The sequence below is a fragment of the Mesoplodon bidens genome (genome assembly GCF_964165515.1).
Source record: "Mesoplodon bidens genome assembly, chromosome: 19".
In the NCBI taxonomy this organism is placed as follows: Eukaryota; Metazoa; Chordata; class Mammalia; order Artiodactyla; family Ziphiidae; genus Mesoplodon; species Mesoplodon bidens.
In genome coordinates, this window is record NC_138179.1 from 22078711 (window position 1) to 22093956 (window position 15246).

Here is a 15246-nt window from a genome sequence, read left to right on the forward strand (position 1 = left end):
CTGTACGGAGGGGGTCCGATAAAGCGCAATCATCCGCCATTAGCTTCACCGGCTTCTTCGAGGTGCGTTCTGTAGTCTCCTGCGCGCATGCATACAGTACCTCTTTGCTTCAGCATTTTCGTAAATGCAAGACTCTTATAGGAAGTAGAAGTGGTTGGGCAGGAGAGCCCGGATAGCTCAGTCGGTAGAGCATCAGACTTTTAATCTGAGGGTCCAGGGTTCAAGTCCCTGTTCGGGCGTTTACCCTTTTTCTCCGCCGGTACCTGACAATCTTTAGAATACTTTTTGAGTACAGTAAATAATTGTATTCCTTCGAACATAACAGAGGAAAAGAGTAACGCAAATATTGCTGCCTGGTGTTAAGAGGAAATGGTATTAAGTGCGTCAGGGTATTTTTCTGAAGGCAGAACGAATGACAGTGGAGGGAGAGCAGAGATATTTTAGAGCAGTGCATGTGCGAGCCATTCATGCGAATTTAAATTTTCTAGGAGCCACACATTAAAAAGAGTACAAAGAAATAGGTGAAAATTTTTTTGAAATTAATTTTAATAACATTTTACTTAACCCATTATATCCTAAATCTTATTTTATCATGTAATCAATATTTTTAAATTATTAATGAAATTTTAAGCATTTTTTTGTACTGTCGACTAATTATAGTGTGTATTTTATACTTACAGCACATTTAAATTCATATTTCAGGTGCTCGATAGCGGTATCCACCCTAATCCGACAAGTCTTTTTTGTCTTCTATGAATAGCAAAGTATGGAAAGGCACAGAATAGGAAGTACAATAATATATATACTGTCAGAAGGGTGTTTTTTTTAGGGAATGGGTTCCATGGTGTAATGGTTAGCACTCTGGACTCTGAATCCAGCGATCCGAGTTCAAATCTCGGTGGAACCTTTCCTTTTTTTGTATTCACTCAATACCAGTGTGTTCTATCATATGATTCATTAGCTTCATGTATGATATTCTCTTATGTTCTGAAAGGATCTGGAAAGAAAATTAAACTAGGATCTTACCTTCTGAGCTTTTCAGGCTAGGTAATTCGAGCCTGTAGCACACCGTCAGGAGAACATACAGTAAGTCACTTAAATATATAGCAAGTTGCACTAATTTTGATAGGAATGTTATTTGACGACATGTTAAAGTGGAGATCGATTATGAAGGTCCGAGGTTTCTTTGGCAGTTTCCATTATGTATTGGTTTGGGGCTGGGAGGCAGACCTCAATTCTGTCTGGAATACACGTTGGTGAGACCGGTACCAGGAGTTCTCATAAAAGAAAGTAATTTACTTTATGAATTAAAGAGTGCTTAAGCCTCGGGAAAAACTTTGGTCTGGCAGCGGTGGGATTCGAACCCACGCCTCCGGAGAGACTGGAGCCTAAATCCAGCGCCTTAGACCGCTCGGCCACGCTACCTGCGTGGGGGAAACTTTGCCCCGCAGTCTTCCTAAGAGACTAGAAAGGAGGAGTGGAGCTACAAATAGTTCTGCTAAATTGGCTGGTCTTCTTTGGGAACTATCGAGATTCCTTCGGACAGCGGAGCAACAGATGGGAAAGCGGAGAGACCAGAAGAAACAGAGACACAGAAAATTTCCAACAAAACAAGTTTATTCTTGTGGGTGGGGCCACATCTGGGAGTGGGATGCGCCTGGACTGGAAGCATCCCCCAAGCGGGCAGCTGGAGCTCTGTACTCGCTCGCTCGCTTGCTCATATTCAGTTGCGCTGTCTCCCAGTTTCTTCCACCCCTATGCTCCCGCACTCCCACCTGGCTCACGTGCTTTGCGCACGCTACCCCTTCCAGGCAAGCCTCTGAGGTCCAAACCACGCGCTTCTGGAACACGCCCCGCCCAATCCCCTCACAGCCCTCCCCCTCCCCCCGCCCCTTTCCCATTCTAGTACCCGTAAGCCGTCAGACGCCGCCGCCCGCCAGGTGGCTCTGTGGCGCAATGGATAGCGCATTGGACTTCTAGTGACGAAAGAGCGATTCAAAGGTTGTGGGTTCGAATCCCACCAGAGTCGATTTTATTTTATTTTTTTCCCTTTCCTCTTTATCCGGCTTTTTCCTAAAGGCTCCCATCCCTTCTCCCCCATCCTATCTCACTGTTTTCCATCTGGTTTCCGTTCCAACCTCAGCCTCCGCTCTGCTCTCTTCTTTACTTACCTGTCTGCCCCGGGTCTTGGGCCAAGGAGAGCAGGACTGGGGGGGCGGGAGACAGAAGGGGAGGGAAAGTGGGCGTGGACGCCGAGATAAAGGCAGGCCCCTGGCTCGGGGACACACGGGGATTTAATAACCACTTTATTCCATGCACTAGGGACTGGGGAAGGGACTGGGGCTGGGCCGGGGGCAGAGAGGGTACAATCCTAGACGCAAAGGGGGCAGGGAGAAGGGACAGGAACCAGGGAAATATATATTTATATAGATACTCTAATATAGACCACATCTCACCCGCGCGCTGCGCCCGCGCGCCCCGCCGCCCTCCCCAACACCTCCTCACCCCAACGCCCGGGTCCCTCTGCTGCGCTCGGGCTGGAGTCTCTACCCCAACCCCCCAGCCCCCGTCCCCACCCCCACCCCCCCCAAAGCTCAGGGCCAAGGTCTCCAGAAAGCGGGCGGCGGGGGCGGCGGGGCCTTGGGCGCCCCGTCTTGTCTGTGAGGCGGCGGCGGCGGCGGCGGCGGCAGCAGTCCGGTGAGGGGGCGCGGCGCGCCGGAATCCCCGGCTCTCGGGGAGCAGGGGGACGGGGACCAAGCGCAGCGCGGGCTAGGGAGGCCCTTGTGCACTGGGGGGCGCTGGTGCAGCGCGGGGCCAGGCGCTGGGGCGGCGGGGTCCAGCGGTGGGCGCGGCGCTTGGGGCCTCGGATCTACCGGTTCCGGCCGGGGCGGCTTGGGGCGCAGGTAACCTTGCAGCGCGGAGAAGAGCTGGGCTCGGGCGGCCGGGCTGGCGTCGTGCGCGAAGGCCGCCAGGCGAAGCAGGCACTCGCGGAAGCCGGACAAGTAGCAGCTGGCGAGCGCCTCGGCGTCCTGGGCTGGGGACCGGGAAACACCTGAAGCCGCGGCAGCGGGTACGGCCAGCGGGAGGACGGACGGGCGGGCAGGGCAGGGGTCCCAGAAGTGGGGGGAGGGAAGGGGCGGGGCGCAGAGATACCGAGGCCGGACAGGCGCAGAGACAGAGACAGGAAGCCAGGTGGACCGACAGAGGGAGAAAATGAGGGAGACACAGAGACAGACACGCGCGGGTGTTATTATTAACCTCGCCTCGGAGCGGAGCATGCCACACCCCAGGCCCACCGTCCACCACAGGGTCCGCCCCATCTACCCCGGCCCGGGCCCCAGTGAATTCCCCCCTCCCTCCCTCCGCTGCCCCACCCCCGCGCTGTACCCGGGGGCTCCACCCGGCTTCGCTCCCTCAAGTAGCCCACGGCGAACTCCAGTATCTCAGCTTTCTCCAGCTTCGGGTTCCGGAGGTTCTACAGATGGGAGGGGAGGGCGCAGAGACAGAAAGGGGTGGGGAGAGAGGGGGAAAGTGGCAGGGGGAAGAAGGGAGGGGGGATGCGGGAGCTGGGGGTGCCCCTGGATCGCGTTTGTGCGCGGACCACAGAGCGCGCTACCGAATGCGGAGTGGAGATGACCAAGAATGGTCCTGGCCCACCCTGAGACGAAACTGTCCAACCCGAGGGGATGAAACCAACCCACAGTGTGAGGAGCGGATTTGAACAGCAAACCCGGGGAATGAAATTAACCACCCCGCTGGCTATCTTGGGGAGTGTGGGGGAGGAGGAGGGAGAATTTACAGACCCAAAGGTTGAAACTGACTGACCCCAGGAGTGAAATTTACAAAACCGGGTGTGAAACTTACAGACCCGAGGGGTGGCGATGAAGATCGCGTTCTGAGAGCGAGAGGGGGTCTGGGATGGGATTCGAAGGGTCAGGATGCCTTGGGGCCAGGGTCGCCAAAGCAGCATATGTCCCCACCCAAGTGGGAAGCCCTGAGACAGGAGGACGGAATGCTTGGGAGTCCGATGATGGCTGAAGAACTGACCTGGTCTCGGGTCCGCTCCAGCAGCAGCAGCCTCAGTTCTTCCAGGCTGCGGTTGATGCGGTCCCGGCGCCGCTTCTCCACAAGCGGCTTCAGCATCTGCGACCAGCAGGAAAGGGAGAGCGGGCCGACCCGACCGAGACTCAGCGCGGCCGCGTGGGCGTCGGAATCCCGCCGCTGGGATAGTCCGGCCTCCACCCCTTCCCCAAGACGTCAGAGAACCTAAGGCCGGGCCCATTCGATCCCTCTCCGCTCCCCCTCCCAACGCCCCTAGGGTCAATTTCTGTAGCTCGCCTCCTCTCTCTCCCGGGTCTTCTGCATTCTCCTCTCTCATTCTTGTCCTCCCTCCTCCCCTCTCTGTTTATCTCCTCCTCTTTTCTCTCTACGTCTCCGTCTCGTGCAGTCTTTCTCTGTCTCAGTGGAGAACTTTGGGGGCCCTCTTTGCGCCCAGACACGTGGGCCGCAAGGCGCCGGGCTGAGTTGGTGGCCCTGAGTGTAGAAAGGGAGATACCCAGCGCGACCGCGCCCCCTCTTCTCCCACTAACGCGTCTGTGCGGTCACCCTTCTCCGTTGGTTCTAAAATCTTCCACCTGGGCTCGAGCCTCTGGAACCAATGCTCTCCAGGCCTTCTCTTACAAGGCTGCATTGGCCCAGCTCCGGCTCACAGCCCGCGTGGAGCAAGTGCCTATCCTCTCCGCTTTTTGTTTCCACTCTCCTCCCTTAGCTCTCTGTTCCTCCTGCTTATTTTACTCGGACTCTGACCCCCGCCCAAGCCCGCCAGGCCACAAGGTGTCAACTGCCATTACCCACCCCCCAAACCTCTGCTTCTGCCGCCCACCCAGTGCCAGCTCTGACGTTGACCCCTTCTCCATACTTCGCAGCTTCCTCCCCAGCTCCTGGCTCCTCGGGTCCCCCGCGCAGCTCTCCCCCTTCCAGCCCTGCATTTCCAGCCTCTTCTCTGACTTTCGGTCTCAGGGACCCTGTCCCCTGACCAGCCCAGGGACCTCTGCTTCCTCCCCTCCCGCTTCTCACCTTGGGGCAGTCCCTATTCTCGGCTCGATCCCGGGTGACCATCGCTCCTCCGGACCCTTGTGTGGACCGAGTCCCCGCTCTCCCTGAGCCTTATATCCCGCAAGCTCCCGAGTAGGGGGTGGTAAAGACCCGGACCCGCCCCTTCGGCACCTGGCTCCTGCCCGACTCTACCCTGGGCACGAGGCTCCCGGAAAGGGGAGGAGCACAAGGGGGAGGGCTACGAGTGGAACTGGCCTGGGAGTGTGGGAAATGAGAGGCCAGTGCTGCACCGGCTGTTTAAGGACCATAAGGCTGTATAATGAGGCGGGACCCAGCTGATGGGAGGAGGTAATTAGAAGAGAGAGTTTGAGTAGTTTGGGGATAGAACTCAGGAGTGGAGTTCAGAGTTCTCCCGTTCACTATTTCAGCTTTCTTGGGAGCTCACTGTATCCCCCACTAACCCTGAAGTCGAAAAGTTAGCACCCCTCAGCCCCTAGGCTGGATCCTATACATCTTTCCCCCAAATTCACCTCCTACTTGAGATAATGAGCCACCTGAGTGTGCTGGCTGGATCCATTTATTCGACTGGGACTTTGCCTGCAGGTGGAAGAGAAGCTCTGTTCAATCTAAGTCAGTCATACTCAGTTCCCCAATATCTGCGTGTTCATTGGGCCCACTGGGCACTGGTCTAGGCTGGGACCATTCATACTGAGATATGGACTGGAGGCCCAGTTTATTCCTGCAAGATTCAGTAGAAAACGCTGATGTGTTGTCAAGTAGCTATTTTAGAAGCACAGTGACTCAGGTGCTCTGGGAAAGGGTCATCGTGAGGGACGGCTGGACTGGGGTGGGGGAAGCCTCATGGGAGAGGAAGCAAGGCTTTGAAGCACGGGTGGAGAGATCTTTCCACTTAGAAGTATTTGATTCAAAACTAATTCTAGGAGATTCAGGGGTGCGGCTGCCAGGACACCTGATACAAGTGTGCTCATGTTGCTTGCTCCTGGGGACCCCTCGTGATTACGGGGGGACAAGGAGAAGGCAGTTTTCTTAAAAAGATAAGAAAGGGAACAAAAAAGGGATCAACACCCACCTCAAACCAAGAGTATGCCACTCTGCAGAATGATGCGTGAGACTTGAAGACTTCAAGACAAAGTGCCTGAGAAGATAAAATCAGAGATTTAACGGGACAGCAAGAATGCCAGGGACAAGGACACAGAAAGACACGGTGGCGTTGCAGACCGAGTCAGAAGATAGCTGCGGAGTCAGAGACGGATGGGGCTCCTCCGAGCCCTCCCAGTGCCCGTCCACAGCCTGGTTTTTTCACGGAGCCTGCCTTGCCAAAGTCCGAGCCAGGGGAACACAGACCTTGGGGAGGGCGCTCCCATTTGGAATCAGGGAACCCAGCACATCCCACCTCCCACTACCTGAGCCAAATGGGAGCGCAGATGTGTGGCCCCAGAACCCCCCGCTGCCCCCCTCCTTGGGAACCTGGGCTGGGCTGAGTTTTTCTCACCTGCACGCGAGGCTCGGGGCCCCCGGCGGCAGTTCGCACCCGGGTGTGGGGCCGCCCCTGGCCATATGGGGCGACTTTATGGCCGGGTGACCGGATCCAGGCGGGAGGAAGGATGGCCTGGTGCTCCACCCATGTCAACTATTGGGACCGTTTCTCTGCAAAGTCCCTGGCTATAAAGCCTTCCTGGCCATAAAGCCTCCCTGGCCGTGGTCGCCTCGACTCCTTACAAACTGAGTTGGATCTACCAAGGGATAGCGTTCACTTGCATTGGTGGTTCAGTGGTAGAATTCTCGCCTGCCACGCGGGAGGCCCGGGTTCGATTCCCGGCCAATGCATTGTCTGACTTTTCGTCCTTTCTCCAAAGATGTCTTTTCTAATGTATCTGAAAAGCATCTTTAATATTTGTACCAAATATTAATATTAATACTTAGCTTTTTTACTCTGTCGCAGAGTTTGAGGCGCCGGATCCAGACCCTGATTTCGAACGTCCTCACACTCCCATCCTCCCAGCCTGGGGGTCCGGCTGTCCACACCCCTCCCTCCGCCCCCTGCCCGCACCTCCGCAGGCGTGACCCTGAGAAAGGACCCGGCGCTGGGGTCCCTGCCCCGGGGGTCCTCTCAGCCCTCCGTGGGGGAGGGGCGAGGTCCTCCGCCCCTTGAGCTCTAAGGCCCAGTTGCTCTTCTTTCCTTTTCTCTTCCTCGCTCTCAGTTTCTGTTCTCTGGAGCTCGCCTTCTTTTTCTAAGTCCACGGTCACGGCCTTTTTGTCCCGCCTTCTATCGGCGTCTCTGTCTCTTTCACATTCTTTCCAGGTATCTTCACAACGGCTACGCTGGGTCTCTCTGGGTCTTCTGTCGTCTCTGTATCTCTGGCTCCGGGTCTCTCCGGCCTCTGCATCTCTTTCCGCGCCTGCGTCTCGATCTCTGGGATCGTCTCTCCAGGACTCTGTCGCCTCCCGGCCCTCTGTGCTCCCACGCTCCGGCCATCCCCTGGGAAGCTCGCTCACACCTCCAGGTTCCTGCCACTCCCCGCCCGCCCCTTCCCGGTCGCTTTGATCCCGCACGCGTCGGGCCGGCGGGCGGCCGGGCTCCCGCCAGCTGCCGCGGCCACTTGTGAGCGGGGGCGGGGTGGCCCGGGCTCCCGGGCTCCCGGGCTCGGGCGCTGGTTTTCCGCCGTCTTCCCCCGCGCTCTCGCCCCTCCTCCGGGCACAGTCTCCGGCTGCTGCCCGGGCTGCCGCGGGCCCGCCTCTCTAGTTCGCTGAGTCTGGTCCCTCTCAGTCCCTCTCTCTGGAGCTCGCCCCGGGTCTGGGTCTCTGCCTCTGGATCCTGTGTCCTGTCTCTTCCAGCTCCATCTGGGCTTCATCTTCCTGCTTCATCTGGGATAGGCTTGGGGTCTTTCTTTTTCGTCTCTGGATTGTGTCAGCGACTGGGAATGCTCTCTTCTCAACTCTAAGGCGTGACAGTGGCCCCCAGAAGGAAACTCTACAACTGTCTGGGCATCTGTATGTCGGTGTGCACAGCCGCTGTACTCAGTCACGAAGCCGCTATTTATGGAGGGCCTCTTGTGCACCAAGTGTTGTTAGGCATCGAGGGTGCCTTGGATCTGGGCTCTCCTTACATTTACATTATGGTGGGGGCGGGGAGGAGACAGAAAATAACTAAGAAAGCAGAAAATAATCTAAGATGGTTTTGAGGGTGGGGCCGGGGACAACCGGTCGTCGTGGCAATGACTTGAGAGTGAAGGGCTACTTTACTCTGGGTGATCACGTAATAGGGAAGAACCTTTGTGTTCTGTTACAACTTAATCACTAAAGGGATGTTGCCTATAATCTTAACTTACACGCCTCCCAGGTAATGAGCATTAAGATAAAATACCTTTGTTAGCTCACAGGAAACATCCTGACCAGGCCCACCTGTGCAGGAAGGCAGACATTAACACATCACTTCTGAAGGCTGACCAGAAGCAAGAAATGTTTGACTTTACTCCCTCCCCTTTTGGTATAAAAGAAGCTGAATTCTAACTCAGGCAAGATGGTTCTTTGGGACAGAAGTCCACCATCTTCTTGGTCAGCTGGCTTTCCAAGTAAAGTAGCTATTCCTTGCCCCCAGCAACTCATCTCTTGATTTATCGGCTTGTGGCAGTGAGCAGTAGGGGCTTCGACTTGGTGAGCAAGCTTCGCTGCTTGTGGCCAGCTGGCCCTGGTTGGGGAATTCTCAGGTAAGGCCCTAGCAGCTGCCAGGACCACTCTTCCTAAGGATCTGCCCTTTAAAATTCCCCGAAGCAGCACCGACTGCCCCAGCACTTGGCAGATGGAGCAAGGAATCCACGTTTGGGAGCTCATGGGCTCCATACTGTAGGGTAAGTCACTCCGGTTTGTACGGTGGGAAACTTTATTTCTTCTATGTTTGGGGTTTTTTGTCTGGAATAAGCCAATTTGTTTTGTATTTGAGTGGGGGTACCTTGTTGGAGAGAGGAAAGAGTTGTTGAACTTTTACCTAATTTGTGAACTGGTTCGTTTGTTTCTTTGGATGCTAGCGTTTGTCTGTGCCATTTGTGTTTTGTTTTTCTTGCATTTCTGTATTTAAAAATGGGGAAATGTTTCAACTCTCCCTAAAGAAAGTCCTCTGAGGCACGTTTTGATAAATGATTGGATTACAGCCAAGAACCCATGAGTGGGACAAATATATTTTATTGAAACAATGTGTGACCACAGAACCTGTTAGGATCTCCAGAAGGGGTTTAGGCACAGTTATCTTGGGACCCTGTGCACCAGGTACTGCTACCCTTGCTGTGTTAATTATGTCATTTGTGGTCTCCTGTGTCGTTGGTATATGTAAAACCCCAAAACCAAACTTGAGGATTTATTTAGGATTTTCTGTTGTCCCTTGGGTTTTTCATTTCATTTTGTTTGGTACTGTTTCTCCATTTACAACCAAATCAATTTTGCGATATTTAGAGCTTTTACTGATGTCAAATGGAGGAAAGGAACAACAGGAAAAAAAAAAAAAAAGTCTGTGGGACATTCCCAGCGAGAAGAGGAGGGTTCCACTTGGCTCCTAAAATCACCAAAAGCCCCAGCCCAGAATTCAGCCCGGCTGGTTGATGCCAAAGCAAAAAGGCATCCTTTTGATGGTTAGAAATGATCAATTGCCATTTATGATTTTGTGGTGGCTATTCTGTGAAAAAGCAGGGAAGAATAATGAAATCCTTTATGTGTAAGCATTTGTGCTATTACATCAGGGAAAATAAAAAAAGGAAGGGAATGAGAGCGAGAATATGTTGCTTCAAACCTTAACTCCTCCAGCCAAGCAAGCTGTCTTAGCTGCTCTGACCATTATGCCAATATATCCACTCCTTTCACCACCTTGCAGTATCCAGCCCCACTTCCTGACACTGGGGCTCAGGACTTCCCCTCCTCATAGGGATCAATTAGAAAATCCTGTGTTTGTTAGTTTCTGGGGTACAGGGACTTGGTCTGGTATTGTCACATAAGACCCAACTGGGCACCCAGTTTGGGCCAGAAGGCACTCCCGGGGCGAGCCGATTTCCCTTATGCCGTTATCTCATAGGGGGCCTGAATGCAAATGGCCGGCTAGCGTGGCTTCTCAGACTTGTTTAATTAGAAAGATTGCGACCCTACTTTACAGGGAGGATCCTTTACACCTGAAGCCCACTTGGCAGCCCCCACAGCTGAACCCAATTGGGACCCCAGAGAGGGAAGAAGGCCCTTATTAGAGCACTGCTTATTAGCGCACCTTGGCAGGGCTGCTTTGAAAATGGGAACCAAAGCAAAAGGGTTTGAACAAAATTCAAGAAATTCAGCAAAACAAATGAAGAACTCTCGGAAGTTTTAGAAAGTATGATGTTTATAGGCCTGATAAATCCTAATGGAGACCCCGAGGCCCCTGAAAATATTAGAATGGTAAATTTGACATTTTGGGGGGCGAAGTGCCTCAGATATCAGGAGAGAGCTGCAAAGATGAGATGGTGCTTCATTGAACCCTTGATTGATGGTGCTTGATTGAACCCTTCTCAACCTGTAGATGTTGTTCCCTGTTGAACACTTTAAAAGCAACAACAGAAGAAAGAAGATGCAAAACGAAATGCTGCTTTCTTTTGGCACAGTGGCATTGGATTCCCAGAAGGCGAGTAACCTGAAAAGAAGTAAGCCCCCACTGGGGGAGGACCAACGTGCTTACCGTCAGGAGGAAGAACATTGGAAAACAGATTGCCCTAGGTTAAAACAGAAGAAGAAACAATAAAAGAAGACAGCCTCTCACATGGTAGAAAGAGAGGAGCACTCTGATGAATGAAGAGGCCCAGGGACTCCCCTGGACTTGAGGTGCCCAATTCCAATTTCCCCACAGGAGTCCCGGGTAAAATCGACAGTGGGAAATGAGCTGATTAACTTTCTGATAGACCTCACCCTGAAGTTTTTTCACCACAACAGCTTGACGTCAGTCCCATCAGAACAGGCTTTAAGCCTACAGATGGCGCTCATAGTTAGGCTACTTTGTGGCTTCAATTTCTATTGGAAAAAGTGTCCACTTTGTTGCTGGTGCTCCTTGGACAAATAGTACTGACCGGATAGTACTGTACGGTGTTAATGAGAATGGCAGTGTCACAGTTATTCAGTCTCACGGGGGTAACCAGATTGGCTCCTAAGTTGGTAGTGTGCTGAGTTCAGTCGATGTGGATAAAGACACATTACACATGTGCTCTTGGTCACTGCACCAATGTACACAAATGACTTAAAGAAAGAGGAGGGAAGAGTCTAGCTGTTCACTACCACAAAGGGCGTTTTGAATTGGCACCAATTTCTGGAAGGCCCCAAGGGTGTTGAAAATGCTTGGTTTGGTTCAGCAATTGCAGCTCTTTCAGACGTCAGTGTGGATGGCTTTCATGACGTGATCATTGGTTCACTTTTGGAAAATCAGAACTCAGGAGCTGTGTACATCTACACCATGGTCGTGAGGGCAGTATTTGCATGAGGTAGTCCCAGAAAATCTTGGGATCTGTTGGAGCCTTTAGGAGCCATCTTCAGTACTTTGGGAGATCCCTGGATGGCCATGGAGATTTAAATGGGGACTCCATCACCGATGTGTCCATTGGTGTCTTTGGACAGGTCGTTCCCCTGTGGTCACAGAGTATTGCTGATGCTTCCTTCACACCAGAAAAAAATCACTTTGCTCAACAAGAATGCTGAGCTAAACCTCAAACTCTGCTTCTGTGTGAAGTTTAGACCTACTAAGCAAAACAATCCAGTGGCCATTTTATATAACATCACAATTGATGCAGACCAACAAATAAACCTCTGTGGGTTTATTTAAAGAAAATAACGAACGGTGCTTGCAGAAAACCATGATAGTAAATCAAGCACAGAGTTGCTCTGAGCACATCATCCACCTAGAGCCCTGTGACGTTGTCAGCTCTTTGGATCTGTGCGTGAACATCGATCTGGAAAAACCCTGGCACTAGCCCTGAAGCCTACTCGGAGACGGCCAAGGACTTCAGTACCCCTTTCTATCAACAGAAGAAAAAAAGAAAAGAAAAGAAATCATACACTAAAAAGGAACCTCATTAATATATGTCGAGAGACTAACTTAACTTGGGATAAGGCCTTGCCAGTTGCCCTGCTCACAGAAGCAGGCTTAAATTAAGCCCCTTTGAAATATTGTGTGATAGGCCATTCCAGGTGTCTGCCCAGCAGGAGAATCTATAAATGCTCTAAAAGACCCAGCGTTTGCTGATTATGTAAAAACGCTGGGCACTATACTCATCTCTGTTCATGAGTTTGGGGGTCAGAGCTGGAGGGTAAACGTGGAGGAGCCATTGGAAGACAGATGGCTTTTAATGCCATGAGACTGGAGTGCCTAGGGAGAGAGTGTGGAGAGAGAAGAGAAGGAGCGTGGAGCATCCCAACACTTAGAGGTCAGGCTGAGGAGGAAGGCTTGTCAAAGGGATGTAGAGTTAGAGAAGTAGCAGAAGAGCCAAGTGACCTGGAGACCAAGAAAAGAGGGTGTGTGAAGGAGGGAGCAGTCAGCTCTAGCTAAGCTGCTGGGAGGCCAAGTAAGAAGGGAGCGAAGCCACCACCCGGTTTAGCTCTTAGAGATCACAGATGACCTGGGGGGAGAGTGACTGTGCGGTCCCAGTCGAGTGGGTCGAGGTGAGAATGGGATGTGAAGGCAGACGGTGGCTGTAGACACAACTCTATCAAGCTTTGCTGTGAATGGGGAGGAACATTGTTGGCAGCCGGAGCACAAGAAAGAGATGAGGGTTGCTAGAGTGTGTTTGATGCTGGTGGGAGTAACCAAGGGTGGGTGGGTGGGTAGACTTCGCTACCAGGTGGAGAAATGGGTCTCAGGTAGTAGGGAAGACTCCTCACCCACAGGGAGATGGGGAAGATAGGGGGTGTGGGTCACTTAGAGTGTGGGGAGGATGAGGCAGTTTCCCTCTAGTGGTTCCTGTTTTCCCAAAGAATGAATTAATCCTGTGATAAACCATAATGAAAAAGAATATGAAAAAGAATGTATATGTGTGTGTGTGTGTGTGTGTGTGACTGAATCACTTAGAAAGAGACATAGAAATTAGCACAACACTGTAAGTCAACTATACTTCAATAAAAGATAATTTTTAAAGAAAGAATGAATCAAGCTTATTGCTGGAGGAGAGAGAGCTACAGGTCCTTTGAGGAGAAAGAAGGTGTGAAACGTTCATTTTGGGGAGTAGGAAAACAAACCTTCTAGGATAGAATAGGATTTCTAGGCAGGTTGAGAGTCCATTTGAGATGTGGAATCAAAAATTACAATTTCAGAGGTGAATGCACCATGAAGCTAATGAAATGTACAATTCAGGACCCCTCACTTACTCAGGCCCCTGGGAGGGTCCCAGCAACGTGCTCACACGGCCATATGCTTCTGTAAAACTTGCCAAAATAAGATACTTTAACTGCAAATGGTAAAGCCCACTCTCTGTTTTCACTCCAGCTTCCCCTCTGTCACCCTTTCCCCCCGCCCCCGGTGCAGTGGGCATTTGAGGGTATGTTAATGCTAATGCAGTTAATGTGGTTCCCAGTCACTTCCACACATAGTCAAGCTAGCCCAGCCATACTGGTGTGGGAATGGCTTCCAGGGAAACTCCTGTCACCTGTGCCCACTCACTAGGCATCGTGCAGTGAAGGTGCAAAGCCCAAGGGCACATGTGATATGAATGCATCCAGTGCTCTTGTCACTATAAGTACATGGGTGGTAGAGGAAAAATGGATTTGAAATATACAAAGTCAGTAGCCAGTCTGTGGAGAGTATTACAGGGGTATGCAGGCAATTAATTGATACCAATAAGGTATTTTTCTGGACTTTGTAACCTTTGTGGCATTTGCCAGCCTTTTCAGTTTGTAAGCTGTGATCTCTTGTTTCACTGTAAATATTTTTTTTCATCTTTATTGGAGCATAATTGCTTTACACTGTAAATATTACTTTTTGTACCTAGTTTTATATTATTTTCTTAAAAAGCTCTCACCCCCTATAACAATTATATACACTTCAGGCTCCCCAAACCTGAGACCAGTTGGCCTGGTTGGGGGATTTTCTCCAGCCATCGCTCCTGTGTAGATGTGGCTGTGAGGGCATCCTCCACACCCCTTCCCAGGGTTTCTATGGCTATGTGTTGGGGGCCTCTGTGGATGGCATGCCTCCGTGTCAGCGCAGGCCTGTGTACGTGTCCCTTGTGGTTGTCTGTGTACATGGTGTGTGTCTGGGTGTCTGGGCCTCTGGCCTGTTCCTGGCCGCCCTCTCAACACGGGGCAGCGTCAGGGCTTGGGGGAGGGGAGCTCGTGTCCCACACGCGCTGGGGCCCTAGGGAGGCAGGAGGCGGGGAAGGAACTGAGACAGCACAGCTGGCCTAGTGTCGCTGCTTCCCCTCCCCCGCTGTGACGTCTCCCCAGACCTGGGTTCCCAGGCTCAGCTCCTCCCTCTTTGTTCTTCAAAGAGAAGGCTGGCTTCCTGGGACCCCCCCTGGGTCCTGGGAGGGGGCAGTTCCTGGAGAGTTGGGACCTGGGGGTTGGGGGTGGGGAAGTAGGAGGCCCAGGCCCCTGGGCCAAGGGAAGAATCAGGATAGAAGACCTCTATAGAGCCCCAAACAAAACAGGCAATAATCTCTGCCTTAGGGCACATACGTCCTTGTGGGGGAAACAGTCAAATGCACATCGCACAGAATTTATCATTTGTCAGTTGGTGATAAGTGCTATGGAGAAAAGTGAAGCAAGGAAGAGTGGAGAATGGGAATTGTGACTTCGGACAGTAACTGGCAGGGCACAAGCTACAGGGCCACCTGGGGTAAAAGCACTCCACACAGAGGGGCAGGCTGGCTAGGAGGACAACCAACAGAGAGCAGCAGGGGGCGGAGTGAGGTGTCTGGAGTGGAGGTAGCAGGTGAGATCAGAGGGACAAAGCAGGAGGCTGATTATGTAGAACCTTCTAGACCATTGCAAGGACTCTGTCACCTCTGAGTGTAATGTGAAGCCATTGGAGGACTTTCTTCCCCCTAGCTTTTTTGTTTTGTTTCTTTTTGGAACTTTTAATTTTTATATAATTTCAAACGTTCAGAAAAGTTACAAAAAAGTACAAGGATTATACATCAACTATTCTTCAATTTAAAAAAGAAAGGAAGAAAGTACAAGCAA

The 15246-nt window shown here is 52.0% G+C and overlaps 1 protein-coding gene across 2 annotated transcripts; it reads right to left on the reverse strand.

The window, feature by feature from the left end:
• Positions 1-2594: 2594 nt before the first annotated feature.
• On the reverse strand, positions 2595-6382 carry HES7 (hes family bHLH transcription factor 7; the record flags this gene model as incomplete). 2 transcript variants are annotated; one of them, XM_081218906.1, is made up of 5 exons in its annotated part: positions 6146-6382; positions 5610-5652; positions 4048-4143; positions 3388-3475; positions 2595-3052 (listed from the first exon to the last, which is right to left on the reverse strand). In XM_081218906.1, exons 3-5 carry the CDS (start codon positions 4141-4143, stop codon positions 2595-2597), a joined length of 642 nt encoding a protein of 213 aa, XP_081075032.1. In that variant the 5' UTR covers positions 5610-5652; positions 6146-6382. The 2 variants fall into 2 exon arrangements, with proteins under 2 accessions (XP_081075032.1, XP_081075033.1); XM_081218907.1 differs by having other exon boundaries at positions 5586-5652.
• Positions 6383-15246: the final 8864 nt, after the last annotated feature.